General features: G+C 55.2%; 1 protein-coding gene across 16 annotated transcripts in view; it reads right to left on the bottom strand.

Moving 5' to 3' along the window:
- Window positions 1-20,111, bottom strand: part of CELF5 (CUGBP Elav-like family member 5) — a 28,059-nt gene extending 7,948 nt beyond the window's left edge. For 7 of the 16 annotated variants that reach the window (XR_001880651.1, XR_001880653.1, XR_001880652.1 and 4 more), the window contains exons 1-9: window positions 19,411-19,532; window positions 16,854-16,905; window positions 14,838-14,966; window positions 12,507-12,586; window positions 9,287-9,433; window positions 8,349-8,490; window positions 8,119-8,265; window positions 5,230-5,292; window positions 4,186-4,269 (exon numbers count right to left, since the gene is read on the bottom strand). Coding sequence is in view for 10 of the 16 variants with exons in the window: in XM_017848036.1 (XP_017703525.1) it covers window positions 4,186-4,269; window positions 5,230-5,292; window positions 8,119-8,265; window positions 8,349-8,490; window positions 9,287-9,433; window positions 12,507-12,586; window positions 14,838-14,966; window positions 16,854-16,905 (844 nt within the window). In the remaining 6 variants the exon portion in view is untranslated. Of the gene's footprint in view, window positions 1-4,185; window positions 4,270-5,229; window positions 5,293-8,118; window positions 8,266-8,348; window positions 8,491-9,286; window positions 9,434-12,506; window positions 12,587-12,831; window positions 12,959-14,837; window positions 14,967-16,853; window positions 16,906-19,410; window positions 19,535-20,092 lie in introns of those variants that run through there. The other 9 variants (XR_001880656.1, XR_001880655.1, XM_017848038.1 and 6 more) reach the window with 5 other exon arrangements.
- Between the last annotated feature and the right edge of the window lie 6,897 nt (window positions 20,112-27,008).

Genomic DNA, 27,008 nt, shown 5'->3' with positions numbered 1-27,008 from the left:
TTCACCGTGTTAGCCAGGATGGTCTCGATCTCCTGACCTCGTGATCCGTCCGTCTCGGCCTCCCAAAGTGCTGGGATTACAGGCTTGAGCCACTGCGCCTGGCCCTTTTTCTTTTTTTTTTTGAGACAGAGTCTTGCTCTATCGCCCAGGCTGGATTGCAGTGGCACCATCATAGCTCACTGCAGCCTCTAACTCCTAGGTTCAAGTAATCCTCCCACCTTGGCCTCCCAAGTAGCTGGGACCACAGGCACGCACCACCATGCCTGGCTAACTTTGTAGAGATGGGGTCTCACTATGTTGTCCAGGCTGGTCTTGAATTCCTGGCCTCAAGCGATCCTTCTGCCTTGCCCCACCAAAGTGTGCTGGGATTACAGGTGTCAGCCACTGCACCCAGCCAATGCTTGTTTTTTTCTGTGTGTTTTGTTTTGTTTGAGATGGAGTTTTGCTCTTGTTGCCCAGACTGGAGTGCAATGGTGTGATCTCGGCTCACTGCAACCTCCATCTCCTGGGTTCAAACAATTCTCCTGCCTCAGCCTCCCGAATAGCTGGGATTACAGGCATGGGTCACCATGCCTGGCTAATTTTTGTATTTTTAGTAGAGACGGGGTTTCGCCATGTTGTCCAGGCTGCTCTCGAACTCCCAACCTCAGGCGATCTGCTCGCCTCAGCCTCCCAAAGTGCTGGGATTACAGGCTTGAGCCACTGCGCCTGGCCCTTTTCTTTTTTTTTTTGAGACAGAGTCTTGCTCTATCGCCCAGGCTGGATTGCAGTGGCACCATCATAGCTCACTGCAGCCTCTAACTCCTAGGTTCAAGTAATCCTCCCACCTTGGCCTCCCAAGTAGCTGGGACCACAGGCACGCACCACCATGCCTGGCTAACTTTGTAGAGATGGGGTCTCACTATGTTGTCCAGGCTGGTCTTGAATTCCTGGCCTCAAGCGATCCTTCTGCCTTGCCCCACCAAAGTGTGCTGGGATTACAGGTGTCAGCCACTGCACCCAGCCAATGCTTGTTTTTTTCTGTGTGTTTTGTTTTGTTTGAGATGGAGTTTTGCTCTTGTTGCCCAGACTGGAGTGCAATGGTGTGATCTCGGCTCACTGCAACCTCCATCTCCTGGGTTCAAACAATTCTCCTGCCTCAGCCTCCCGAATAGCTGGGATTACAGGCATGGGTCACCATGCCTGGCTAATTTTGTATTTTAGTAGAGACGGGGTTTCGCCATGTTGTCCAGGCTGGTCTCGAACTCCCAACCTCAGGCGATCTGCTCGCCTCAGCCTCCCAAAGTGCTGGGATTACAGGCATCAGCCACTGCGCCCAGCCAATGCTTGTTTTTGAAACGCAAGTTTGTTCCAACGTGACTGAACAATTTTGAGCATAACCCGAATTTTGCATTTGTTCATGCACTGTTTCATCCCAACCAAAACTGTCGGCGACCACTGAAAATCGCATCCAGCTGCACTGACCTTCAGAAGAAAACACACACTGCATGCCACACACCCTCCGACAGCTCCTGCAGTGTGCTGTGAGCTGCGCCTTCCCCATCCAGGGTCATGTTATCTGTCTGATTTTAAACAACTCTCCTTCCACCGTTTCACAGTCACTCACATGCACCAGCCCTTTCAATGCCGTTTCCACGCACACATTCTAGGTCTTCTCCAAGGTCAAGCACGGTATTTATTGTAGTCTCATGCATTTCTTTTTTTTTTTTTTGAGACGGAGTCTCGCTGTTGCCCAGGCTGGAGTGCAGTGACACGATCTTGGCTCACTGCAAGCTCCGCCTCCCAGGTTCACACCATTCTCCTGCCTCAGCCTCCAGAGTAGCTGGGACTACAGGCACCCGCCACCACGCCCGGCTAATTTTTTTTTGTATTTTTAGTAGAGACGGGGGTTTCACCATGTTAGCCAGGATGGTCTCAATCTCCTGACCTCGTGATCCGCCCACCTAGGACTCCCAAAGTGTGGGATTACAGGCGTGAGCCACCGCGCCCAGCCAGTCTCATTCATTTCTAAACCATATAACATGTAGAAAACAGTGCTACCATTTCTACGAGGTTCCCATCTTCCTTTTCTCTTAACATGTCACTGATAAAGGTTTTTGATTTTTGTTGTTGTTGTTGTTTTGAGACAGAGTCTCCCTCTGTCGTCCAGGCTGGAGTGCAGTGGCGTGATCTTGGCTCACTGCAGCCTTGACCTCCAGGGCTCAAGTGACTCTCCTGCCTTGGCCTCCCAAAGTGTTAAATTACAGGCGTGAGCCACCGCACCTAGCCAGCTTTCCCGTTTTTATTTTTTAAATATTATTTATTTATTTATTTATTTATTTATTTATGATGGAGTCTCACTCTGTTGCCCAGGTTGGAGTGCAGTGGCACCATCTCGGCTCACTGCAAACTCTGCCTCCTGGTTCAAGTGATTCTCCTGCCTCAGCCTCCCGAGTAGCTGGGATTACAGATGCACGCCACCGTGCTTGGCTAATTTTTGTATTTTTAGTAGAGATAGGTTTCACCATGTTGGCCAGGCTGGTCTCAAACTCTTGACCTCAGGTGATCCATCCACCTCGGCCTCCCAAAGTGCTAGGGTTATAGGTGTGAGCCACTGCGCCTGACCATATTTTTTTTTAATTTTAATTTTTATTGTTATTATTTTTTGAGACAGAGTCTTGCTCTGTCACCCAGGCTGGAGTGAAGTGGCGCGGTCTTGACTCACTGCAAACTCTGCCTTCCGGATTCAAGTGATTCTTGTGCCTTAGCTTCCCCAGTAGCTGGGATTACAGGCACACACCACCACCCTCGGCTAATTTTTGAATTTTTAGTAGAGACAGGGTTTCGCCATGTTGGCCAGGCTGGTCTCCAACGCCTGAGCTCAGGCAATTCACCTGCCTCAGCCTCCCAAAATGCTAGGATTACGAGTGTCAGTCACCCCGACTGGTCTACTCTTTTAAAGCTTCATTTAAGGGAAGTCTTTTGCATCTGGCTTCTTCCACTCAATATTCTGCCTGTGAAGTTATTCCATGTCATTATAAGGATTAGCTACTTATCCTTTTTCACTGCTGTATAGTGTTCCATTGTGCGGCTCCATCCTAATTTATTTATCCATTTACTTACTGAAGAACACTTGGGTTGTTACCAGCTTGGGGTTTTTTTTGTGTGTTTTTGTTGTTGTTGTTGTTTGAGACAGAGTCTCGCTCTGTCGCCCAGGCTGGAGTGCAGTGTGCAATCTCAGCTCACTGCAAGCTCTGCCTCCTGGTTCGCACCATTCTCTTGCCTCAGTCTCCCGAGTAGCTGGGACCACAGGCGCCTGCCACCTCGTCCGGCTAATTTTTTCTATTTTTTGGTAGAAATGGGGTTTCCCTAGGCTAGCCAGAATGTTGTCGATATCCTGACCTTGTGATCCACCCACCTTGGCCTCCCAAAGTGCTGGGATTACAGGCCTAAGCCACCGCGCCCGGCCGCTGTTGTTTTTTGTTTTGTTTTGTTTTGTGTTTTGAGATGGAGTCTTGCTCTCTCATCCAGACTGTAGTCCAGTGGGGAGATAGTAGCTCACTGCAGCCTTGACCTCCTGGGCTCAGTGATCCTTCTGCCCCAGCCTCCTGAGTAGCTGGGACTATAGGTGCACACCACTAAACCTGGCCAATTTTTTATTTTTTTGTAGACATGGGTTCTTGCTAAGCTAGGATGGTCTTGGACTCCTGGGCTCAAGTGATCCTCCCACCTTGGCCCCCAAGACGCTATGTAATTACAGGTGGGAGCTACCGCACATGGCAAGAACTGTACGGATTTGAACCCTGTCACTCCAGAATCGAATCCCTCCCTCCTTCGACAGCCTGGGCTTTACTGGGGAGGCCTCATTACCTGAGATACCTCATCATGCCATGCCCCAGCCTCAAAAAGGGTTTCCTTTCCAAAAAATCCAGAGAATCACTCTTGGTTCTGGAGAGGGCTGGTAGGAAGTCACTGCTATTTCTACGGGGTCGGGGCGAGCATGGTTCTCTTTTCGGAGGAGGAAAGAGAGAGGGAGATTCCCAGGGGTCAGAGGCTGCAACGGGACTCAACTCTAGCCTGTCCAGCCCCCAGGCCGCACTCTCAGCCCTGCGGGTCTCAGAGGCCCGGGCCAGGCACAGAGCCTGCAGGTGGACGGGGCGGGCAGAGGGCGGGGCTGGCGCCCAGGGGAGGTCGCGGCCGCCTCACCTTCTCGCTGCTGCTGCTGCAGGAGGGGCGGCGGCTGGGGGACGCTGTGCGCGATGGGCGTGATGGCCGCGGTGGGGTACATGGCTGCGGAGACCGGAGCGAGACACAGGGCGAGGAGGGGCGTGAGGCCAGGTGGGCGGCCTGGGCGGCTGGGCGGGGAGGGGGCAGGGCCACAAGAGAGGGTGGGGCCAAGGCAGGAGTGGGTGTGATCATGGCCTTTGTGGGGAGGGTTCGGGGGCGGGGCCAGGTCAGAGGGCGGGGCCAAGAACACACAGATGAAATGGGGCGGGGCTACTGTTTGAGGGGCGGGGCCATGGTGGAGGGTAGGGCCATTACCGAGAAGCGGTGTGGGGGCGGACCCCATGGCGTGAGGGGAGGGGTACAGGGGTTGGGCCACAGCAGAGGGTGGGGCCAAGGCTACAGGACAGTCCAGAGAGGGTGGGACCATTGCTTGAAGCGGGCGAGTCATAGTGGAGGGCGGGACCAAGACCAGGATGAAGGGCATGAGTGCGGCGGGGCCATGACTTGATGGAGGGCTATGTGGGCAGGACCATGAGTTGAGAGGCGGGGCCGCAGCAGTGGGCGGGGTCACAGCCAGGCCTTAGGAAGCAGAGCTAGAGGTAGGGGCAGGGCTTTATTAGAGAGGCGTGGTCAGAGTAAAGACAGGACGTGAGGGGCGGGGCTAGGAGCTGCAGAAGGGAGGATAAGGGGCAGGGCCGAGAGCTGGGGTTGGGTCAGAAGCAGAGACGTGGTCAAAAGGAACCCCCTCTCCCCAACACAGAACATGAGAGGGTGAGGCCATGGGTAAACGCTGTCCTTAAAGGACAAGGGAAGGTCCTGCTTGCAGGTATAGGTGGTGGTGGGGTGAGACCAGTAACAGGGCCAGGGGTTGAATACAGGGCAAGGGTGGGCCATGAGGGGCGGGGCCAGACGTAGGAGGCGTGGCTAGGCACGAAGAACAAGTCCGGGGCGGGCCCTGGGGGCGGGGCCCTAGGCGGGGGCGGGGCCAGGGCCCACCGCGCGGGCACGCGGGCTGCCTCCTACCTGTGTACTGCTGGACTCCGGAGAAGGCAGGATGCAGTGTCTCGGCCACAGTCGGGCTCTGAGCTGCGGGCAGACAGATGGGCTGAGTAGGGCGGGGGCAGCAGAAGTCTTCCATCCACCCCCGATCCTTAAGAGCCGGAAGGACAGCAACGAACACCCCGCCCAGCTTCACCTCAGTGCTAAACCCTCTGTAGGACCAGGAAGCTGAGGCCGAGGAATTTGAAGCCACTTGCACAGGGCCACTCAGAGAGCAAATGGCAGAAGCTGAACTGGAATCCGGGTTTCTCGGACTTCAGAGAGAGTTCACCATCGCCCCCATCTCCCTCTCCCCGTCCGGACCCCTTTGCCTCCCAAGAGGACCCTTCACTCCTCTCTACTCCCTGGATGCTCCAGGACTTCAGCCTCCACCTCAGATCACCACCTGCCCCCATCCCCCGCCCCATCTCCCTCTCCACATGAGTCTGCTCACCAGACACCCTTGGCTCCCCCATCCAGCTGTAGCCTTCCTGCTACCGCTAGGGAAAGGGGTAAGGGGAGGGAAGAGGTTGTCCAGGCCACCAAAGCTGATGATTCTGGGGAAAAATTCAACCAAAAAATTCTGCTCGAATGGACAGTGTGCTAGAGGGCAGGGGATAGTGGTGACTGTGACTCCAAAGGCGTAGCAGGAAGGATTTCACTTCGTGGGCAAGAAGCAGTTCTGTATCTTCGTTGTGGGAGATACACAAGTCTGTATCTGACAAAATGGCAATTAACCACCCCCGCACACACACACATACATGTGCACAGAGTGCATGCAAAAAGTTGTGAAATCAGCTGGGTGCAGTGGCTCAGGCTTGTGATCCCAACACTTTGGGAGGCCGAGGCAAGAGGATCGCTTGAGCCCAGGAGTTTGAGACTAGCCTGGGCAACATAGCAAGACCCTCATTTCTCAAAAAAAAAAAAAAAAATCAAGGCCAGGCATGGTGGCTCATGGCTGCAATCCCAGCACTTTGGGAGGCCGAGGCAGGCAGATCACGAAGTCAGGAGATCGAGACCATCCTGGCTAACACGGTGAAACCCCGTCTCTATTAAAAATACAAAAAATTAGCTAGGCGTGGTGGCAGGCGCCTGTAGTCCCAGCTACGCGGGAGGCTGAGGCAGGAGAATGGCGTGAACCCACAGGCAGAGCTTGCAGTGAGCGGAGATCATGCCACTGCACTCCAGCCTGGGCGACAGAGTGAGACTCTGTTGCTAAATAAATAAATGGTGAATTTGAATATGGTCTGGAGTTGAATTAATTGTATGGCGCCAGTGTTAGTTTCCTGGATTTGACAGTGTCCTGTGATTAGATAAGCTGTTGGCATCAGGGAAGCTGTATGAAGGGTACCTTGGACTGCACTGTGGTATTTTGGTAACTTCCTGTGAACCTCCAATCATTTCAAAATAAAATGTTAAGGCCAGTCGCAGTGGCTCACACCTATAATCCCAGCACTTTGGGAGGCCAAGGTGGGTAGATTGCTTGAGCCCAGGAATTTGAGACCTGCCTGGGCAACATAGCAAGATCCCGTCTGTACAAAAATTTAAAAATTAGCCGAGTGTGATGGTGCATGCTTGTAGTCCCAGCTACAAGGAAGGCTGAGGTGGGAGGATTGCTTAAGTCCCGGAGATGGAGGCTGCAGTGAGCTGTGATGATGCCACTGCACTCCAGCCTGAGTGACATAGTGAGACACTGTCTTTAAAACGAAACAAATAAAAATAATTTAAAACTAAAAAGTTAGAAACAAATTCTCGGGCCGGGAGCGGTGGCTCAAGCCTGTAATCCCAGCACTTTGGGAGGCCGAGACGGGCGGATCACGAGGCCAGGAGATCGAGACCATCCTGGCTAACACAGTGAAACCCCGTCTCTACTAAAAATACAAAAACTAGCCAGGCGAGGTGGCGTGCGCCTGTAGTCCCAGCTACTCAGGAGGCTGAGGCAGGAGAATGGCGTAAACCTGGGAGGCGGAGCTTGCAGTGAGCTGAGATCCGGCCACTGCACTCCAGCCTGGGCGACAGAGCGAGACTCCGCCTCAAAAAAAAAAAAAAAAAAAAAAAAAAGAAACAAATTCTCCTACATGGTGGAAAGACAGATAACTTACTTCACATAAATTAGATGTTGGAAGATGTCTGCCCTAAAATTGTATGTGTAGCATAGAGAAAGGAAGGACCGCTGCTTCATGAAAGCAGGTGCAGCCTACATAAGTGGGTCATTCACTCTGCATTGAATGAATAAATGAATGAATCCAGGCATTGATATCTCCCCAAATAAGACAGATGAATAATTAAGATGTATGGGCTGGGAGCAGTGGGTGGATCACCTGAGGTCAGGAGTTTGAGACCAGCCAGGCCAACATGGTTAAAACCCATCTCTACTAAAAATACAAAAATTAGCCGGGCGTGGTGGCATGCGCTTATAATCCCAGCTACTTGGGAAGCTGAGGCAGGAGAATCACTTGAACCTGGGAAGCGGGGTTACAGTCAGCCAAGATTGTGAGACTGCACTGCAGCCTGGGCGATGGAGTGAGACCCTGTGTGAAGGCTTTTGCACACGGATTAAATTGTCGATGCAACCTCATGAGGCTACTGATGTTATCCGCCCCATTTCCCAGATGAGCAAACTGAGGCTCAAGGACATAAAGAGCCCATCCAGGGTCACTGAACTGGAATTTAAGCCCAGAAACATCCAGATGCACCGTTTTAATGTGTTGCTACCCTGCCATGGCCTCCCTTCCTGTGTTCACAGCTCTTATCTGCTCAGCCAAGACACCCTTTTTCCTGCCCTTCTGTTCCCTGGGCACGTGACGTAGGGACTCATACTTGTTCCAGAAACATCATCTCTACTCCCCGCCACTCTCCTAGGCCCCAAGTTACCTGGGTAGGGCACAAGGCCATTGGCATAGACGGTTTCCAGGGCGGGGTGCCCACCTGGAAAGGGCACAACACCTGCAAAGCCATTGGTGATGGGAGCCACGAGGCCAGGCACGGCGGTGGTGCCCAGCAGCGGGGGTGAGTGCAGCCCTGCAGAGTGGAAGAGGGTCATGGGGAGGCCAGTCTTGCTCTGGCCCAACCCACCCATCCTTGGGTGCCTGGAGGAGGCTCACCAGAGGCAGGAGCGATGGGTGTGGCAGGCAGCCCATTGAGGCTGACGGCGCCTATCTGCTGGATGTGACAGGGTGAGAAGGCCACGCCGGGACTCAGGTAGCTGCCCGAGGTGGACAGGACTGTTGTCTGCTGTTGCATGAGCTGGGGGTGAAGAGATGTCACAGTTGGGGTGACATCTCCCCTGAGATCATGGCTTATGAGTGGAGGTTTGGTCCCCCAGTTACTAGTGAGGTCAGGCTCGGTATCTTGGCTCAGGCTGAGATCAGAATTGGAGCTCAACCTGGGATCAAGGCTCAGCCTGGGAGCAGGGATCAGTTAGGAAGTGAGGGTCGGGCTGAGATCAGGGCTCAATCTAGTCAGGAGTTGGGGCTCAGCCTGGGATCAAGGCTCCATCTAGGATCCGGGCTCCGTTAAGAAGTGAGGCTCAGCCTGGGACCAAGGCTCAGTCTAGGATAAAGGCTGTTAGGAAGTGAGACTCAGACTGAGATCAAGGCTCCATCTAGGATGAGGGTTTAGTTGGAAATTGAGGCTCAGCCTGGGATCAGGGTTCAGTCAGGAGCTGGGGCTCAACTTGGGATCAAGTCTCAGCCAGGGTGGAGCTCGGTCAGGTCAGGTCTCAGTTTGGGGTCAGTCTGGATTTGGAGGTTCAGCCAGAATTGGGCCTAATTTAGATGTGGGGCATAGCCAGGTTCTGGGGCTCAGTCCAAGACTGGGTGTTAATGTGAAATTAGGGCTCAGTGTTCTGGATTCAGGAGCTCGGTCTGAGCTTAGTCTCAATTTGGAGTTGGGGTTCAGCCACGCCAGGAGAGGACCCTGAGTCAGGGAGATGGAGGGAGAGGCAGAAGACGGGCCAAGGGGCAGGAGCCCCCGACAGAGAGTAGACAGAGACGGAGAGAGACGGAGCCGGACCCCCCGAAGCCGCCCCTGGATCACTCACAGCCTGGGCGTAGGCACTGTAGGGGCTGAAGGGCAGTGTGAGGGACGGCGTCAGGATGCCCAGCTGGCCCACCATCTGCTGCATGCGTCTGAGCGTCCGCTCCTTGTCCGTGTCGGCGAATTTGACCACCAGGCTGGAGGAGGCTCCCTGCAGGGGCAGCGGCGAGCAGGGAGGGAAACGGGCTGGGAGGTAGCCAGGACTCTGGGGTCCCTGGATTCACGTTAGCTCAGGCCCCCTGGGTGAGGGGCATAATGCCAGTGGCTGTCAGCCATGTCCACGGGCCCCCAGCCCCAGGAGCCAGGGCCACAGTGAGGACCGCGTGGAGATCAGCATCCTGGACCCAGCAGCATCTGCACAGGTGCAGCGCCCAGGTCTAGGGGGCTGTGATGGGGCACAGGTGGGGGCCCTGACTGTCAGCCACACACTCAAAACAGATGGAGAATCCCGGCACTGGAGAAGAACAGGGAGGCACAGATGGAGACACCTATAACTTCAGCTCACTTGGGAACAGGCGAGAAACCAGTTTCCGAAGGAAAACAGCGAGCTCAGGTGGACGAACCTGCCATTGTCACTCCACACCTGAAACTCCAATCTCCAGAGAGGAACAACTGGGGCACAGACGGGTGACCCTCCAACTCCCACCCACACCTGAGAACAGGTGAGACTCCAGCCACACGAGAGGAACAACGCAGTACAAGTAGATGATCCCGACTCTGTTCCCCGTTCCCCGGAGCTAGCAGGGAGTTCTAGCAGGGAGTTCAAGGGAGTTCAGCCCCGGATTTTTTTTTTTTTTTTGAGACGGAGTTTCGCTCTTGTTGCCCAGGCTGGAGTGCAATGGCGCGATCTCTGCTCACTGCAACCTCCGCCTCCCAGGTTCAAGTGATTCTCCTGCCTCAGCCTCTCGAGTAGCTGGGATTACAGGCGCCTGCCACCACGCCCAGCTAATTTTTTTTATTTTTAGTAGAGATGGGGTTTCACTATGTTGGCCAGGCTGGTCTCGAACTCCTGACCTCAAGTGATCCACCTGCCTTGGCCTCCCAAAGTGCTGGGATTACAGGCGTGAGCCACCACACCCGGCCCCAGCCCTGGATTTTTGTGCCCTGTGCAGGCAGATGAACCTGTAGCCCATCCACCCAGTGGACAGCGGACAGTAGCTACTGGTGCGGACAGGGGGCCCTGCTTTACTGAAGCACAGACAGAAACCCATGTGACTGCTGTCCCACCCCATGGCTGTCCAGGTGCCACAGGGCTGGGCTGAAATCCACCAACAGGCAGCCCTGGGCAGTCGAAGCAGCAGTGAGCAAGGGAGTGTCTGTCTGTGCAGTCAGGACGCTGCAACAGGTCCTGTTATCAGTGTCAAGAGAAGCCTGGTGGCCGGGCACGGTGGTTCATGCCTGTAATCCCAGCACTTTGGGAGGCCGAGGCGGGTGGATCACCTGAGGTCAGGAGTTCCAGACCAGCCTGTCCAACATGGTGAAACACTGTCTCTACTACAAATACAAAAATTAGCCGGGCGTGGTGGCACATGCCTGTAATCACAGCTACTTGGGAGGCTGAGGCAGGAGAATCACTTGAACCCAGGAGGTGGAGGTTTCAGTGAGCCAAGATCGCACCACTGCACTCCAACCTAGGCGACAGAGCGAGACTCCATCTCAGAAAAAAAAAAAAAAGAGAGAGAGAGGCCTGGGGTCAGGGGCCCAGGAGGCCATTCCCACTCCCCAGAAACCAGCTCACACCCCAACTTTCAGGCTGAAGAAGGAAAATATTTTTCCCTTCGACCAGCTCCTCCCTGATGAGCTAGCTCCCAGCAGGATGCACCCTGTAGCCTCCCTGTCTTCGCTGACATGCCCCCTTTGATAGAGAACTCACTCCTCCAGATGCCTACCAGCCCTGTCCTGGGACATCTCTGAGCTTGGGAACACTTGCCCTTGTGCTGAGCTAAGCCCCTCCCCTGGGTTTTGAGAACTGAGGGAGGAGGCTTGTTCCTCTCAGGCCCCATCTTCCTTGTAGCAGATTTGGAGATGTGTATGCAGGGACGATGGCTCCTGGGGACTCCTTCCTCAGGGGAAGGGCCGTCCCCAATGCCTCCTTGGTCCTCCCCACCCTCTCACTGCTGCAGACCCTGGGACCTGTCCCCAATCCCCATCCCTCCCTCAACCAGTGAGTCAACATGCCCCCCATCCATTCTCACCCTACTGTCTGTTTTCTGATCAGCCCTCCTCCCTGTCCACTAGGCCCCAGCTCAGGCCTCCTCCTCCCTCAGCTGGACCTTGGCCCAGCCTCCTCCCTGGCCTCCCAGCCTCCAGTCTTGCACCCTGCCCATCCTCTACATTGGCCCCAAAGGGATATTTGCAACCGACCTGGCCCATCTCCTCTCTTGCTCTAAACCATCTGTGACTCCCCACTGCCGTAGGAGAAAGTCCAGGCTTCTCACCCTCACACTGCGGCCCCATCTTCTATGGCTCTTCTGGGCTACCTGTTGCTACCTCGCAGCCTTTCTTCTTGTTAGGGCCTCTCCTGGCCTCAGCAAATCCAACCCGGGTGTCATCCCCTCTAGGACATCCTTACATGTACACATATACACACTCACACACCCACAACCTATACTCAAACAGACCTGCATACACTCACACACGTACACAATCACCCACAATACTGACTCACACTCAGGCACACACGTGCAGATGCACACACATGTGCTTTCTCCCCCATGGCCCAGGCATACACACATGCTCACACACACAGAAACACACACGTGTGCTCACATACACACATGCACATGCACCAGTATCTCTACACTAGCACACAATGGCACACTTCTCCGTACATATTTACACACAACCCTCGTGCACACAGCACTCACATAACACTCACCTAGTAGTAATGACACAAACACACACACACACATGCATGCATTCTCAGGCACACTCACACCCAAACATGCACACTCACCAACACATACACACTTGTAATACATCCATGTGTGTGCTTGGATAAGCTTCGCTTGCATACTCACCTCCACATCTGCACACACTCACACGCATATACCCACTCCAGGGACCACAGCCAGGGACTGTGCCTCTTTCTCCACCTGTGCCCCCTCTGAAGGACAGCCGGGGCCACTGGGTGACAGCAACGGTAGGAATATGGCCTGTTTCATCCCTGTCCCCTCACCCCTTTCCCATGCCCACCCCCACGGCCAAGGGCAGCTCCAACTCACCGGCATGGTCTGGCTCCCATGCAAGGCGTGGATGGCCGCCTGTGCCTCCGTGTGGGAGGAGAACTTCACGAAAGCACAGCCTGCTCCAAGAGAAGAAGAGGGTGATGGGGTCACAGGACTGGCTGAGCGGGGGCCACAGAAGAGGGGACAGAGAGACCTACATGGCCAGTGTCAGACACATGCAGCCAGAGAGAGTTGATAACAGAGAGACAGCCAGCCATTTGCTCAGATGGACAGCTGGACAATCAGCCAGATCAAGGGTCAGAATGGAGGAGAATCGCACAGACAGACAGCCACAGAGTTAGACAAAGAGCCGGTCACCCACACAGCCAGCCAGCCCGCCATTTCTTCATTCAGTCCAGCAGAAAGTCAGTCAGCCATCCGGGTAGCGGGTTAGACGGTCAGTCACAGAGTTTGTGAAGCACACAACCAGATGGACGGTGCAAGGCTGGGAACCACCAGGGAGGAGGTCCCATCCATCAGGAAAAATGACAGGGACCAAGGTCCAGATAATTACGATCAGATATGCGGAGTTAAACTGACAGACTGCTGGACACACTGTCCTATGGGCAGAGTCCACAGAGACATGTGCAGGTCCAGACAGACCCTTCTGACCAGAGCCAGACAGATGGAAATTATCAACCGCCAGACCTGAGCAGACCCAGACAGAGCCACACAAGCAGACGGACCACCACCAGAGACCACCAGACACAGGCTAATGCAGACAGACAGTCACATACACAGAGACCACCAGACACAGGTGAATGCATACACAGTCCCACGGACAAAGTCCATAGAACAGACAGAGGTCACTGGACCTGGCTCCAGACTGGTACATTACTATGGAAGGGCCATCCATATTGTGGGGGGAGGGGTGGAATGTTCTGGAATTACATAGTGGTGATGGTTACACAGCTTTATGAATAGAAAAAAAAAGCACTTCATTGTACATTTTAAAAGGGTGAATATGGTGGGACGTGAAAGACATCTCAATTTTTTTTTTTTGAGTTGGAGTCTCGCTCCATCGCCCAGGCCAGAGTGCAGTAGCGTGATCTCAGCTCACTGCAACATCTTCCTCCCGGGTTCAAGCAGTTCTCTGCCTCAGCCTCCCGAGTAACTGGGATTACAGGCGCCTGCCACCATGCCCAGCTAATTTTTGTATTTTTTGTAGAGACGGGTTTCACCATCTTGGCCAGGCTGGTCTTGAACTCCTGACCTCGTGATCCACCCACCTCAGCCACCCAAAGTGCTGGGATTACAGGCGTGAGCCACAGCGCCCAGCCCTCAGTTTTAAAAATGAAGAACTAGGCAATGGTCTGAAACCATCAGACACATTCAGTTCTAGTAAGGTAAGAAAGACCAGAGTGGAGTCGGTCCCAGGTGATGAGCTCTGTGGACAGAGACCGACAGACACCATCAATTGGACTCTCAGGCAGGAAGATAGCCAGACAGGCAGACACAACCAGAGACCACCAGTCAGTCATATGGACAAATCATATAGACAGAACCAGGAGGAAACAGTTCTACGAACAGTCAGGTGGAGGAATCTTAGATCACAGGGCACAGGTAACTCTGTCCGGGGAGAAGCCCCGCCCCTCCCCCAGACCCCCCCCAACACAAGGCCACGCCCCTGCATCCCTACTCACAGGCAGCCCCTGGAGAAGCCTTGCCCTTCCTCAAGACCCCGCCCCATCCCAAGGCCACGCCTCTGCATCTCCGCCCACCCCACCGCAGCCCCGCCCCTCTTCAGGGCCCGTCCCCAGAGCCGGCATGCAGAGAGAGCATGCAGGTAGGATCAAGCGGGAACAGTCTGCGCTCCACACCACCCCTGTGAACCAGCCCCTCCCCACGATCCCCAGCCTCCTAGGGGCCTGGCCCCGCCCCACCTGGCCAGCCCCACCCCCTACATGCTCAGCCCCGACCCTTCACAGGGCCCCTCCCCGTGGAGCCAGTCCTTCCTAACCCTATGTATTTCACCCCTCCCTGCAGCCCCTCCTCTACCCAAGACCTCACCCTTGCAGTCTCACCCACAGACTTCACATCTGGAGAAGCCTCGGGCCTCTCCAGGGCTACATCCTCAGAGCCAGCTCCTCCCCACCCTGGAACCCCACCCCCTCCCCAGATCCCGTCCCTACAATTCCTCTCCTCTCCAAGGCCCCGCCCCTGCAGCCTCACCCACAGACTCCACCCCTGGAGAAGTCCCGCCCCTCCCCAGGGTCCCTCCCCAGAGCCAGCTCCTCCCCATGCTGCAGGCCCCACCCTCCCCGCAGGCCCCGCCCCCAGAGCTAGCCCCGCCCCTCTCGCAGTCCCGACCCGGCACCCGCCAGTCACCTTTGCTGCTGCCGTCGGGCCCCCGGAGCACGGTGCACTCGTCAATGACCCCGAAGGGCTGGAACAGCCGCAGCACGTCCTCCTCCGACTGCTGCTTGTTCAGCATCCCCACGAACAGCTTCCGGTCCCCTGTGGGCGGCGACACCCACCTCAGCCGAGTCCCCGGCCTCCGGGAGGGCCTCCGGGATCCTTCTCTCCCTCCAGCAGAGTGGAGGCGGCAGGGCAGGAAGACGCGGCGCCCGAGCCCTGCCGGCTTCGGTTCTGCGCGTGCGAGGGAGGACCCAGCCGCGCCCTTTCCCTGCTCCGGATCTCTCCACCCTCCCACGGGCCCTGCACGGTCCCATCTCCGGGCGTTTGCCCAGGCGGCGCCCCCGCCTGAAATGCCCTCCCTGCAGTCTTCTGGGGTTTCTGCTCCACTGCTCCCCCTCCAGGTGGAGATGACCTTTCTCTCTGGTGCACTCAGAGAGCCCGCACCGAGTACTAGGACTAGGAGCTGCCTCGCCGGGCCTGGGTCCCGTCTGTCTTTCTGTCTGCCCCCCGGACCTGCCAGGCGGAGGTAGGCACTGATGATCCCCGCACTTTCATGGTGCCCAGCAGAGGCCCCTGCCCAACTTTGTCGGGATCAAGAGGAGCCAGGCAGTCACCATCTGTGGAATAGAGTGAGGGTTCACGTGCTCATAGGACCAGGGGCCTTGGCAGGCTGGACCCCCTGACGGGTGGGGCTGGGCTGGGCCAGCCTCTTCTGTATGAGCTCTGCCCCCTTGGGTAATTGCATGCTCCCTGGTAATGGGGAACGCGGTGGCTTCATCTCCCAGGGACGGTGAGCTGGGTTACTATGGAAACCGCTCTCGGCAGCTGTCACTCATGGGGTTGGGAGGGAGAGAGAGAAACCAGCAGAGACACTGAGAATCAGGGAGAGAGAGAGACAGATCAGAGAGAGCACGCGCGAGAGAGACTGTGTGAGACGGAGAGAGAATAAGAGGGATGAAGAGACAGAGAAGATACAAAGGAGAAAGAGATACAGAGGGAGATGGAGAGAGAGACAGAGAAATAGAGACAAAGATGGAGACATACAGACCCTACCTCGCTACTCCCTGTCCCACGCTGGCAGCCAGGGTGGAGAGTGTGAAAGGGGCTCCCATCCCAGAGGGCCTTTAGTGGGCTCCTACATATACCTAGACGTCCTAACACTCCTGCCCCACACCTCCACTCAACTAAGTCTGGCTGCCCTCTTTCAGTCTCTGCTTGAGATGGAGAGGAAATATACAAATTTCCAAGAATGACTAGCTTTGGGTCCCATGGGAACAGCCAAGTATGCTCCTGCCATGGGCATGCCCTGACACCAAGGTCCAGCCCCACACAGACACCACTGGCCCCAGCCTGCATGTCTGCCCACATGCCCAGCCTAGAACAGTCATGCACATATGTGCAAACACACCCATGCACCGGCTGGGCACACACACATACAGGCAGGAAGGCATCCCCACCACACACCACACATGTGTGCTTATGTGCACCAGCTGCAGAAACACAAATGCACAAGTGCATGTACTCACACACATCTGCACACAGGCATGCCAGGTGTGCACACTCATACACACACATTTAAGCATGCACACACAAACACACAAACACATTTGCACACAGAGACCCCAGAGAGCAATCCACAGCCCTTCAGGCCCCCATCGTCTGTGTCTGAAGCCCTCCAATTATTGTACCCTGGAGGGAGTGGGGTATTTGAAACTCAGGGGAAGGCAGCTGGACCTGGCTAGACCCCGCATCCTCCCTTGAGACTATGGACATGGCCCCTTCTGCTTTCTGGAACCTGCCTCTTCCCCCCACCAAGGGGTGTGTGAGCAGGCATGCAACTGCTGCATGCTTTGGGGCAGGGAGGCCAGTCCCAGATCCACAGGCCTCGGCCACTGCCCCTTTGGGGGAGAGAGGAAGGAAGAGATTTTCCTTCTTTTCCCATTCCTCCACCAACCCCCAGCCAGGCAGCCACGGAGAGATGACAACTACCTCCACGGCTTTCGCTGTCCGCAGGCTTCACCTGGATTGGCCGCGCCATCTGCAGAGAGAGGGGAAGGGAAAAGTCAAGCTCCGTAGTGGGGTGTGGTGGGCGGGGGTTTTGCCTGAGCTCTGTGGGACAGCCCTGCCCACCTCCCACCACCAGCCCTCAGCACCCCACCACTCCACTAACACCCCAGTCAAAGCAAATGACACACGGTCCCGCCTACAGCAGAAACTGTGTGGCGAACTCTTAGCCCTCAAAACCCAACAATATCCCTTCCTCCAGGAAGCCTCCTTGCTTCCCCAAATGTGATAGGCCCAGTTCCTCCAGTCCCTTTATATGATGTGACTTTGCAGTTCCTACCATCAAGAACTAGAGTCTATTTTCCCACTCCTGGCACCTGAACTTGGCCAAGTGACTGGCTGTGACCCATAGAATGTGGTGGAAGTTAAGTTGTGGGAGTTCTGAGCCTAGGCCTCAAGAGACCTTGTAGCTTCCACTCTTGGAACCCTGAGACTGCCAGGTGGATAAGCCCAGGAGGAGGAGGGGCCTCATGGAGACAGAGGCCTCTCTGACAGTCAGCACATGGGAGTGAGGCCACCCTGACCCAGCTAAGCCCAGTTAAGTCTCAGCTGACTGCAGCTGCTTGAGTGACCCCAAGAGAACCAACAGAAGAACCATTGAGCTGAGCCCAGACCAAGCTTTGCAGAATCAAGAACAAATACAAAGACTGGAGTAGTTTGTTACTCAGCAGTGCTGACTGATACACCAAAGTAGCTACATTTAGCCACATCTCCCAGGAGCTTTGGGTGGGGTCATGCCAGGAGCTTTGGGTAGGGACATACCTGAGTGGACCAGCCTGCCATCTGGATTCATTGTTCTAGAAACTTTTGTCCTACACCCCAGGTATTGAAAATGATATTTAATGAAACAAAAAATTCTCCCTTGCACCAACTCTCACAACATACCAAGTCCTAGGTATGAGCTATTTTGGATATTTGAGAACAGGCTCCAGGGATGTGAGAGTTGGGGAGGCATTTGCATCTCCACTGGTCCTGGGACACAATCCTTCTCCCAACCTGATGTCTGTGGCAAACTCCTACTCAACCTTCAAAACCCATCTTAAAAGCCCCCATGCTGGGACTCTTCCCACTCTTTTGGGCTCCTTCCTCCCTCTCCCTCAGGCTGGAAGTGTCTATGTCTTGCTCTGTCTCTCTCCAGACAGGGGACTACGGCATCTCCCCACATGGGGAAGGACACATGGAGGAACTGGAGAAACCTGCTGAACAGAGCGGGCCAGAAGGAAGTAGCCAACTTCCACCAACAGAGAAAGGCGTCTGGAATGGGAATGAGTGCTACTCTCAGACCTTTTTCCAAGTCAGAAAAACTTGAAATAGATCCCCACATCCCCTGAGCCTTATGGGTTCCAGAGTGCTCTTTCTAATCTTCTGACTTTTGAGTTTCAGCAGAGAATGCACTTGAAAAAGTGCCAGGTTTTCTTTTCTTTTCTTTTCTTTTCTTTTTTTTTTTTTTTTTTTTTTTTTTTTTGAGATGGAATCTCACTCTGTCGCCAGGCTGGAGTGCAGTGACACGATCTTGGCTCACTGCAGCCTCCGCCTTCCGGGTTCAAGCAATTCTCCTGCCTCAGTCTCCCGAGTAGCTGGGACTACAGGAACGTGCTGCCACGCCCAGCTAATTTTTTTTTTTTTTTGTATTTTTAGTAGAGATGGGGTTTCATCATGTTGGCCAGGATGGTCTTGATCTGCTGACTTTGTGATCTGCCCGCCTGAGCCTCCCAAAGTGCTGGGATTACAGGGGTGAGCCACCGTGCCTGGTCAAATGCCAGGTTTTCTAATCACAGCATAGCTCCCCAACAAGCTTCAGAGAGAGGTGTAATTTTCACCCCATTCTACAGATGTCAACATTGAGATTTCTGTTATTTGTCTAAGACAGAAGTTATTAGTGTAAGGTCATGGTGAGTGGGTGAGAGTTTCTGGACTCCATATTCAGTGATCTGTCCACCCACTCCCATACATAAGGCCTCCTCCCCATCTTTGGACCCCCAAAGTCTCCCCACTGAGCTCTGTCCCTTGTGATCTGACCCCTTCTCTAAGATCCATCCCAGCTCCATTCCCACTCTTCCACTCTGAGCAACCCCTCCTTTTGCACTCCCTTCCTCAGAGACCCCTCTGGATTTCCACCTCCCACCCGCCCCCCAGCTTCCCTCTTCTCTCTGAGCCCCTCCTGCTTCAGAGGCCCTTCCTCATCTCTGGGTCCCCTCCCCTCTCTAAGACCCTCTCCCATTCTGACACCCTCCTTCCTGAATGTATGTCTAGGGCACATATGCTTTCCTCAATTTCAACTCAGCCTTTGGGGCCCCAGAACCCGAGAGGCCCCTGCCTCCCTGATCCTGTACCCCCAATCCTCCCAGCCCAACCTTCCTACCGCCCAGCCACACCCTCAGAGGGACCCTGACCACCTGGGAGAGGAAAACTTCCATGCTCTTCCCCCACCCAGCTAGCTGGACCCCCTTCCCACCCCACGTGCCCCATGCATACACACCAGGGCCCTTTCCACCTGGGTACCACACCCTGCTAGGCTGGAGGCAGGAAGGGAGATGGTTTCAACCAGATGGGACCAGCTTCTGGGCTGGGAGGGGGGTGCCAGGGGAGGTGGAGAGAGATGGGGGGGCACCTGCAGGAGCTCCAGACTCCTGCTCCCCCCACCCCTCCCACCCCACCTCCGTTGGCCCTCACCTCCTCCCCCCTCCCAGCACCTTGGGCAGATGAGGATGGGGTTGCCATGGCAACGCTGATTCACCACACGGAAGCTGGCAATTGTTGTTGCCATGGAAACCGCCTCTTAGGGGCGAGCCCAGCTCCTGCCTTGCACAAAAGAGATATTTAAATATAATCTGGAGATGGACGAGGGAGGGAAGGAGGGGTGGCCGCGGGGAGAGAAGCTGCCCCCATCACCGAACCCTCCACCCCCACCTTGTTCTGGGGTTGGGGGGCTGGTACAGCTGCTCCCCATCTCCCCACCCACCACAGAGCCTGGGACCTTCCGCCTCCTACTGGGAGGTTCCTTCCCCTCGCTGGGTCAGCTCGGCGGCCGGGGAGAGGGGGTCCTGGTCTGGTCCAGAGAAGCCAGCTGAGTAGCCCCCTCCTCTCCAGGCCTCCACTCTAAAGCCGAGCTCCGCGGCCCGGCAGTCCCCCCACCGCGGCCCGACGCCCGCCTTACCCACCGGCCTGGAGACGCGCGCCAGGCTGGCATCCACGTGCCGCCGCCCCCCGCCCGGCCGCCCCGGCGCATAGGGCACCGCCCGCACTGCACCTCGGGCCTCCGCGCCGCGCCCCTGCGCCCGACGCCCAGGCCGGGCCCTGCCCGCGCTGCCCGCCCGAGCCGGGAGGAGGCGTGCCAGGCGGGGATCTGGGTCTCCCCACACCCCACCCCTCCTGTCGCCCCTGCCCGTCCATCTGGCTCTGCCCACCTCCTCCCGGCTCCCTCTCTCCATCTGTCCCACCGAGGTCTCTGCCGAGTGCACTCCCTCCCTCCTCCACCTTCTCTGGCTCCCCATTGCCGCGTCCCTTCTCTGACCCTTCCCTTCCTCTCCGTTTCTTCAGCAACATTCCTGCTGTGCCCCATGCCTCTCTGGTTCTGGGGCCCCCAAGGCTGAGTTCAATTTTGGAACTCCAGGAAGGACCCTTCACCAGCCTGGCGGAGGGGGAGACAGAGCCAGACACAAACTCTCCCATGGGGTCAGGGTTGGAGCTGGGAGAGTCGAGGGTAGAGGAGAGTGAAGAGCCAAAGGCTATCCTGGGCCTGCACTGAAGATAGAAAATTCACAGTGAATTTTGGAGTCGGAGTAGGAGTTTGGAGCAGTTGGAAACAATTTTTCATGTTGGAGCAGTACCCACATCTGCTGACCCGTTTAGTCTTAAGACAAATTAATGAGATGAAAACATGTATTTCCATTTTACAGATGGGCAAACCAAGACCAGAAAGAAGGGAGAGGTCGGGAGGCCAAGGAGGGAGGATCACTTGAACCCAAGAAGTTTGAGGCTGCAGTGAGCTATGATCGCTCCCACTGCACTCCGGCGCGGACAACAGAGCCAGACCCTATCTCTAAAAAAGGGAGAGGGGGAAGGGAGAGGTGCCCTAAGGACCTAGACATCCCTCCAACAAAGGGATCCTGTGGGCTGGAGAGTGTCTGGGCACTGTGGGCATGGGTGGGCTTCACCTGGGTGACTGAGAAAGGGTCCTTTCTGTCTGACCTGTGTATGCCAGAGATGGGGAAACTGAGGCCCCTTGGGGGGTGGGGAATGGGAACGACTGCAGGAGTCTCTCGCATTGAGGCTGGGGCAACCAAGGAGTCTCTGGGATCTGCAAAGCTGTGCCTTTAGAAGAAGAGAGATAGAGAGGAGGGGCCGGGCGCAGTGGCTCACGCCTGGAATCCCAGCAGTTTGAGAGGTCGAGGCAGGTGGATCACCTGAGGTCAGGAGTTTGAGATCACCCTGGCCAACATGGTGAAACCCTGATTCTACTAAAAATACAAAAAAAAAAAAAAAAAAAAAAAATTAACTGGGCACAGTAGTGCATGCCTGTAATCCTAGCTACTTGGGAGGCTGAGACAGGAGAATCACTTGAACCCAGGAGGCAGAGGGTGCAGTGAACCAAGATTGCACCACTGCACTCCAACCTGGGCAACAAGAATGAAACTCCATCTCAAAAAATAAAAAAGAGAGAGAGAGATTCAGGGGAGGCTCCACATGGGTTATTTCCAAGTGGTGTGGAGAGAAGGAAGGAAGGTGGACCCCTTGTCTGGGCTGCTCCAGACACTATTCACTTTCCTCCCCTCCGACCTAGGCCCCAGTCCAGCCTCTCTGAAACACCCAGGCCAAGCCCCTCCCCTGCTCTAAATGCTGCTATGGCTCCCTATTACCCTCTGGGTAGAGGCTCAGCCCTTCATCCTGGCATTTGAGGACCCTTTGCCGCTCAGCCCCAGTCATTCCTCCCCACTCCTCCTGCCATGGCCCCCTGAACATGGCTGGTGACAGAACGCACCCCCGCTGCACCCCATCTTTGCCCCTCAAACGCCACCTCCTCCCTGAAGTCTTCCGTGCTCTCTCTCCATCTGCTTCCATTGCCTTGCCCAGGCGTTACCTTGATTACAACCCCTCCCCACTAAACACACACACACTGCCCCTCACTCGGGGTAGCTCCGGTGGGAGGCAGGGGCAGAAGGGCACTGGGCTTTGTAACCCTCCTTTCCCCACCAAGAGCCTTAGCCCAGGGTCCAGTAGAAATGATATACGGGTTTGTAGACTCCTCAGAAAGTAAAACCCAGTCTCCATCACCATCAGCCAAGACCATGCCGGGCACAGTGCCTGGCACGGGAAGGCACCCAAGCGCTGGTGCCAGGCAGTGTCTTACAATTTGGTGTCTGCACAGGCCCAGAAAGATGACACAACACCCTGAGTCTCACAGCTTGACGTGCCCGGGATCATTCATTCATTTATTCATTATTCATTCATTTATTCTGTGCCTATGTGCCGAGCTCCAGTTCTGCGCTCAGCACCTGACAGGCCTCACCTTACAGAGTCCTCCAAACACTTCTAGGGGCCAGGCGCGGTGGCTCACACCTGTAATCCCAGCACTTTAGCACTCTGGGAGGCCGAGGCGGGCGGCTGAGGTCAGGAGTTCGAGACCAGCCTGGCCAACAGGGTAAAACCCCATCGCTACTAAAATTACAAAAAGTAGCTGGGCGTGGTGGTGCATGCCTGTAATCCCAGCTACTCGGAAGGCTGAGGCAGAAGAATCGCTTGAACCCAGGAGGCAGAAGTTGCACTGAGCCAAGATCAAACCACTGCACTCCAGCCTGGGTGACAGAGCGCGACTCCATCTCAAACAAAACAAAACAAAACAAACACCTACTTCTAGGGTCCCATTTTATAGATGATGAAACTGAGGTCCAGGGAGGTCAAACGGTCAGACACTGGGCATCTTAAAGCCCCTTGCCCATTCTCAGGTTTGGTTTGACTCTGGGCCAAGTCCTGCAGCGGGGAGATAAGCATGGGAGGTAGGGGTCCTGCCAGGGGGCCACCTCCGTGACCCCTGTGTGCACAGAGAGGGGTTTCGGGAGGGCGACACTGCTCAAAGCAGCTGCCACATCTGAGCAGTGAAGGACACACAGACGGACAAATTCGTCTCTTTCCAGGGCAATCAGAAGGGCAGTGGGGTGGCCGAGGGTGCTGGGATGTCCCACAGCCCCCAAGACTCGTGAAGAAAGAGACAGCAGGCCAGGCGCGGTGGCTCAAGCCTGTAATCCCAGCACTTTGGGAGGCCGAGACGGGCGGATCACAAGGTCAGGAGATCGAGACCATCCTGGCTAACACGGTGAAACCCCGTCTCTACTAAAATACAAAAAACTAGCCGGGCGAGGTGGCGGGCGCCTGTAGTCCCAGCTACTCGGGAGGCTGAGGCAGGAGAATGGCGTAAACCCGGGAGGCGGAGCTTGCAGTGAGCTGAGATCTGGCCACTGCACTCCAGCCTGGGCGACAGAGCGAGACTCCGTCATCAAAGTCCTAAAGGTCCTGGCCTCTCCCTCACTGACCAAGAGACAGAAGCTGGACCCTCTGCCCCTCCCTGCAGTGTCCCAGTGTGGGGGGCTGTCCGTCTCCAGGAACCTCAGGCTCTGGCTTTGGGGATGGGAGGTGGTGTCTGGGGCTGTGACGGCCCAGCCACCAGCTTCCCCTGGAATCTGAGCCTCGATTCCAGGGTCCCACGGTCCATTCCAGGATCTATTCTGGGATTCTGTTATTCAATTCCGGATCCTATTCCAGAATGCTGAGAGTTGATTAAACTACGTCCCCCACGGACAATGCTGTCACACTCGTGCGGGAACCGGAAAGGGGGGCCGCCCTCGCTTCAGAAAGCAGTGGTATCAGGCCGGGTAGTTGGCAGGGGGGCTCCCCTGTGCCAGGAGGAGGGGGGAGAAGCAGAAAGTTAGCAAATGACCTGGGTTACTCACCTCCTGGCTTATAGACAGAAGGGTTCACTCTTACTGTCCCCCCAACACACACACACATGCACACACACAGGTGTTTTTTGGGTGGGGGAAGCAGGGCACAGAAGAGACGGTGGCTGTCTTGGTGTCTCATGTGACCCAGCTCCTCCCTGACTCCCAGGCTGTGCTCGTGCGGGCGTGTGCAGGCACGTGAGCTGCCTGGGTGGGCTTTTCCAGCACGGGGCGAACCTCGTGCTCCAGCTCCCTGCAGAGGAGCCGTCAGCAAGAGCTCAGATGAGCAAGCTCAGACGTGGCTGGCAGGCCAGGGGGGTCTTCCTCCCCAGCAGCCCCTATCTGCCCCTCACCAGCCTCCCATTCTCATTCCAAAAGGCTGGCTCCATTTCTGCAGGCATTCCCGGGAAAAGGTGGCACACCCTACAGTTCTCGCCTTTGCTAAGCAGGTGGGTGTTCGCCACAGAGGCTGATGATCCTCGGGAGAGAGAAATGTGATGTGTGTCCACCAAAAAACACCCTTGAGGATCTCTCTCTGTCTCAGCAGACACTGGAAACCACCCAAGTGTTCCCCAGTAGGGGGCAGATGAGTAAATGATGTATTTGCATCCTGGAATACTAGACAGCAGTGAAAAAGTCCAAGGCACTGACACACACAGCAACACGCGTGATTCTTTCTTCTTTTTTTGTTTGTTTGTACTGGGTCTTGTTCTGTCACCCACGCTGCAGTGCAGTGGTGCGATCATAGTGAGGTGAGAGGTGAGACTCGACTCAGGAGGCGGGACTGAGATACGGGACCAAATTGAAGACTAGCTAAAACAGGGATGCAGTCGAAGCAGCTCTCCCTGAGACACGTCCACCGGGGGGTGCCGCATCCGTTTACTGTTGCCACGGCAACACCTAGCCGGTACCACCCTTGCCATGGCAATGACCCAATGACCTGACACTTCCCACTCTTTTCATAGAAATTTCTGCATAATCGGCCGGGCGCGGTGGCTCAAGCCTGTAATCCCAGCACTTTGCGAGGCGAAGCGCGTGGATCAACAGATGGTCAGGGAGATCGATGACCATCCTGGTCTACACAGTGAACCCGTCTCTATAAAAAATACAAAACTAGACCGGGCGAGATGCGGCCCTGTAGTCCAGCTGCTCGGGGAGGCTGATGGCAGCGAGAACGGCGTGAACCCGGGAGGCGGAGCTTGGCCGTGAGCCGAGGATCGTGCCACCTCACCCAGCCTGGAGCTACAGGCGAAGAACTCCGTCTCAAAAAAAAAAACAAAAACAGAAATTTCTGCATAATTCATGCCCCTTATTTAAAATGTAATTAAAGTGGGTTGGCATGGTGTGCTCATGCCGTAATTCCAGAACTTTCAGAGTCAAGATGGGCTGATCCACCTCAGGTCAGGAGTTCAAGACCAGCCTTACCAAACTAGTGAAACCCGCGTCTCTACTAAAAATGACAAAAATAGCTGGGCGTGGTGTTGCACAACCTGTAATCCAGCTACTCGGGAGGCTGAAGCAGGAGAATCACCTGAACCAGGGGCAGAAGGTTGCAGTGAGCTAAGATTTGTGCCACTGCACTCCAGCCTGGGTGACAGAGTAAGACTCCATCTCAAAAAAAAAAAAAAAAGAAAGAAGAAAAGAAAAAAAAGAAAAAGAAAAGAAAGAAAAGAAGTAATAGAATGGCTACTGCATTAGAGCAGCCCCTGGGCGCTTGTTGGCTATTTTTTGGTTACTCCTCGTATTCATATGCTAACCAAGGGCATGGATTATTCATGAGCTTTCTGGGCAAGGCGTGGGTAGGTCCTGGAGCTGAAGGTCTCACTTTTAGGATAATTTCTCTGACATTGACATGCATTTGTAAACCTCATGCGGGCGCCGTGGAGTGCTGAAGATACGCTCAAACATAAAGCGAGACTCTGTCTCAAAAATAAACAAAAACAAAACAAGGTGAGGTACACAATATACCGCAGAACTGCCTCTGAACGTTGCTCTGGGGCTCACTGCCCATGGAGTGGTCCTGGTCTGAGAGCAGGACCTTCCACTGGCCTGTGTACACTGCCATGCAATAAAAGCTGCTAACACCACCGGCTTGCCCTGAATCTTTCCTGGGGGAAGCCAAGAACCCTCCCAGCTAAGCCCTTGTCTTCTCTCATCAATGCTCACTGCGCCTCAAACTCCTGGCTCAAATGCTCCTCCACCTCAGCCTCCTACAGTAGCTAAGGCTCCAGGCGCAAGCCACCACGCCTGGCTAGTTTTCTTATTTTTTGTAGAGATGCTAGTTCTTGTATGTTGCCAGGCTGGTCTCGAACTCCGGGTCAAGCGATCCTCCTGGTCTCGGCCTCCCAAAGTGCAGGTTACATGTGAGCACCATCGGCCTGGCCTATCCATACCTGAACTCTCATCATCATTATATTAAGTGAAACAGGCCATGTCCAGTATCTCATGCTCTAACTCCCAGCCTTTGGGGAGGACGAGCAGGCAGGATCGCTTAAGGTCAGGAGTTCGAGACCTGCCTCGCTAACATGGTGAAACCCTCCTCTACTAAAAATCCAAAAAAATATGTGGTTGGTGGTGGCAGACGCCATATCCTAGTACTTGGAGCAAAGGCACGGAGATTTGAATCAGGGAGGCAGAGGTTGCAGTGAGCGAGATCGCACCACTGTCACTCCCAGCCTGGGCAACAGAGGTGAGACCCCTGTCTCAAAACCGGGAGCGGTGGTTACACCTGTAATCCCAGCACTTGCCAGGCCTGAGACGGGCAAAATCATGAGGTCAGGAGCTCGAGGAATCCATCTGGCTGAACATGTAAAACCCCGTCTCTCATCTTTACTGAAATACAAAAACATTATCCTGGGTGTTGGTGGTGAGCGCCTGTTGTCCCAGCCCTCGGGAGGCTGAGGCAGCGATGAATGGGTTAACCTGGGGAGGTGGAGCTTGCAGTGGCTGAGATCTCGCACTGCACTTCAGCCTGGGGGACAGAGCAAGATCCATTTCAAAGAAGAAAGAGTATAGGGCAGAGTCGGTCGAAGAGAAAGAAAGAAAGAAAAGAAAGGAAGGAAGGAGGGCAAGGGAGAGAGGGAGGACGAGGAGAGGGAGGGAAAGGGAAGGGAAGGGAGGGAAGGGAAGGAGAAGGGAAGGG

The sequence above is a fragment of the Rhinopithecus bieti genome, unplaced genomic scaffold (genome assembly GCF_001698545.2).
Source record: "Rhinopithecus bieti isolate Rb0 unplaced genomic scaffold, ASM169854v2 scaffold_30687, whole genome shotgun sequence".
NCBI classification, from domain to species: Eukaryota; Metazoa; Chordata; class Mammalia; order Primates; family Cercopithecidae; genus Rhinopithecus; species Rhinopithecus bieti.
The sequence above is the reverse complement of the archived record's forward strand: the minus strand, read 5'-3'. Positions and strand labels throughout refer to the sequence as shown.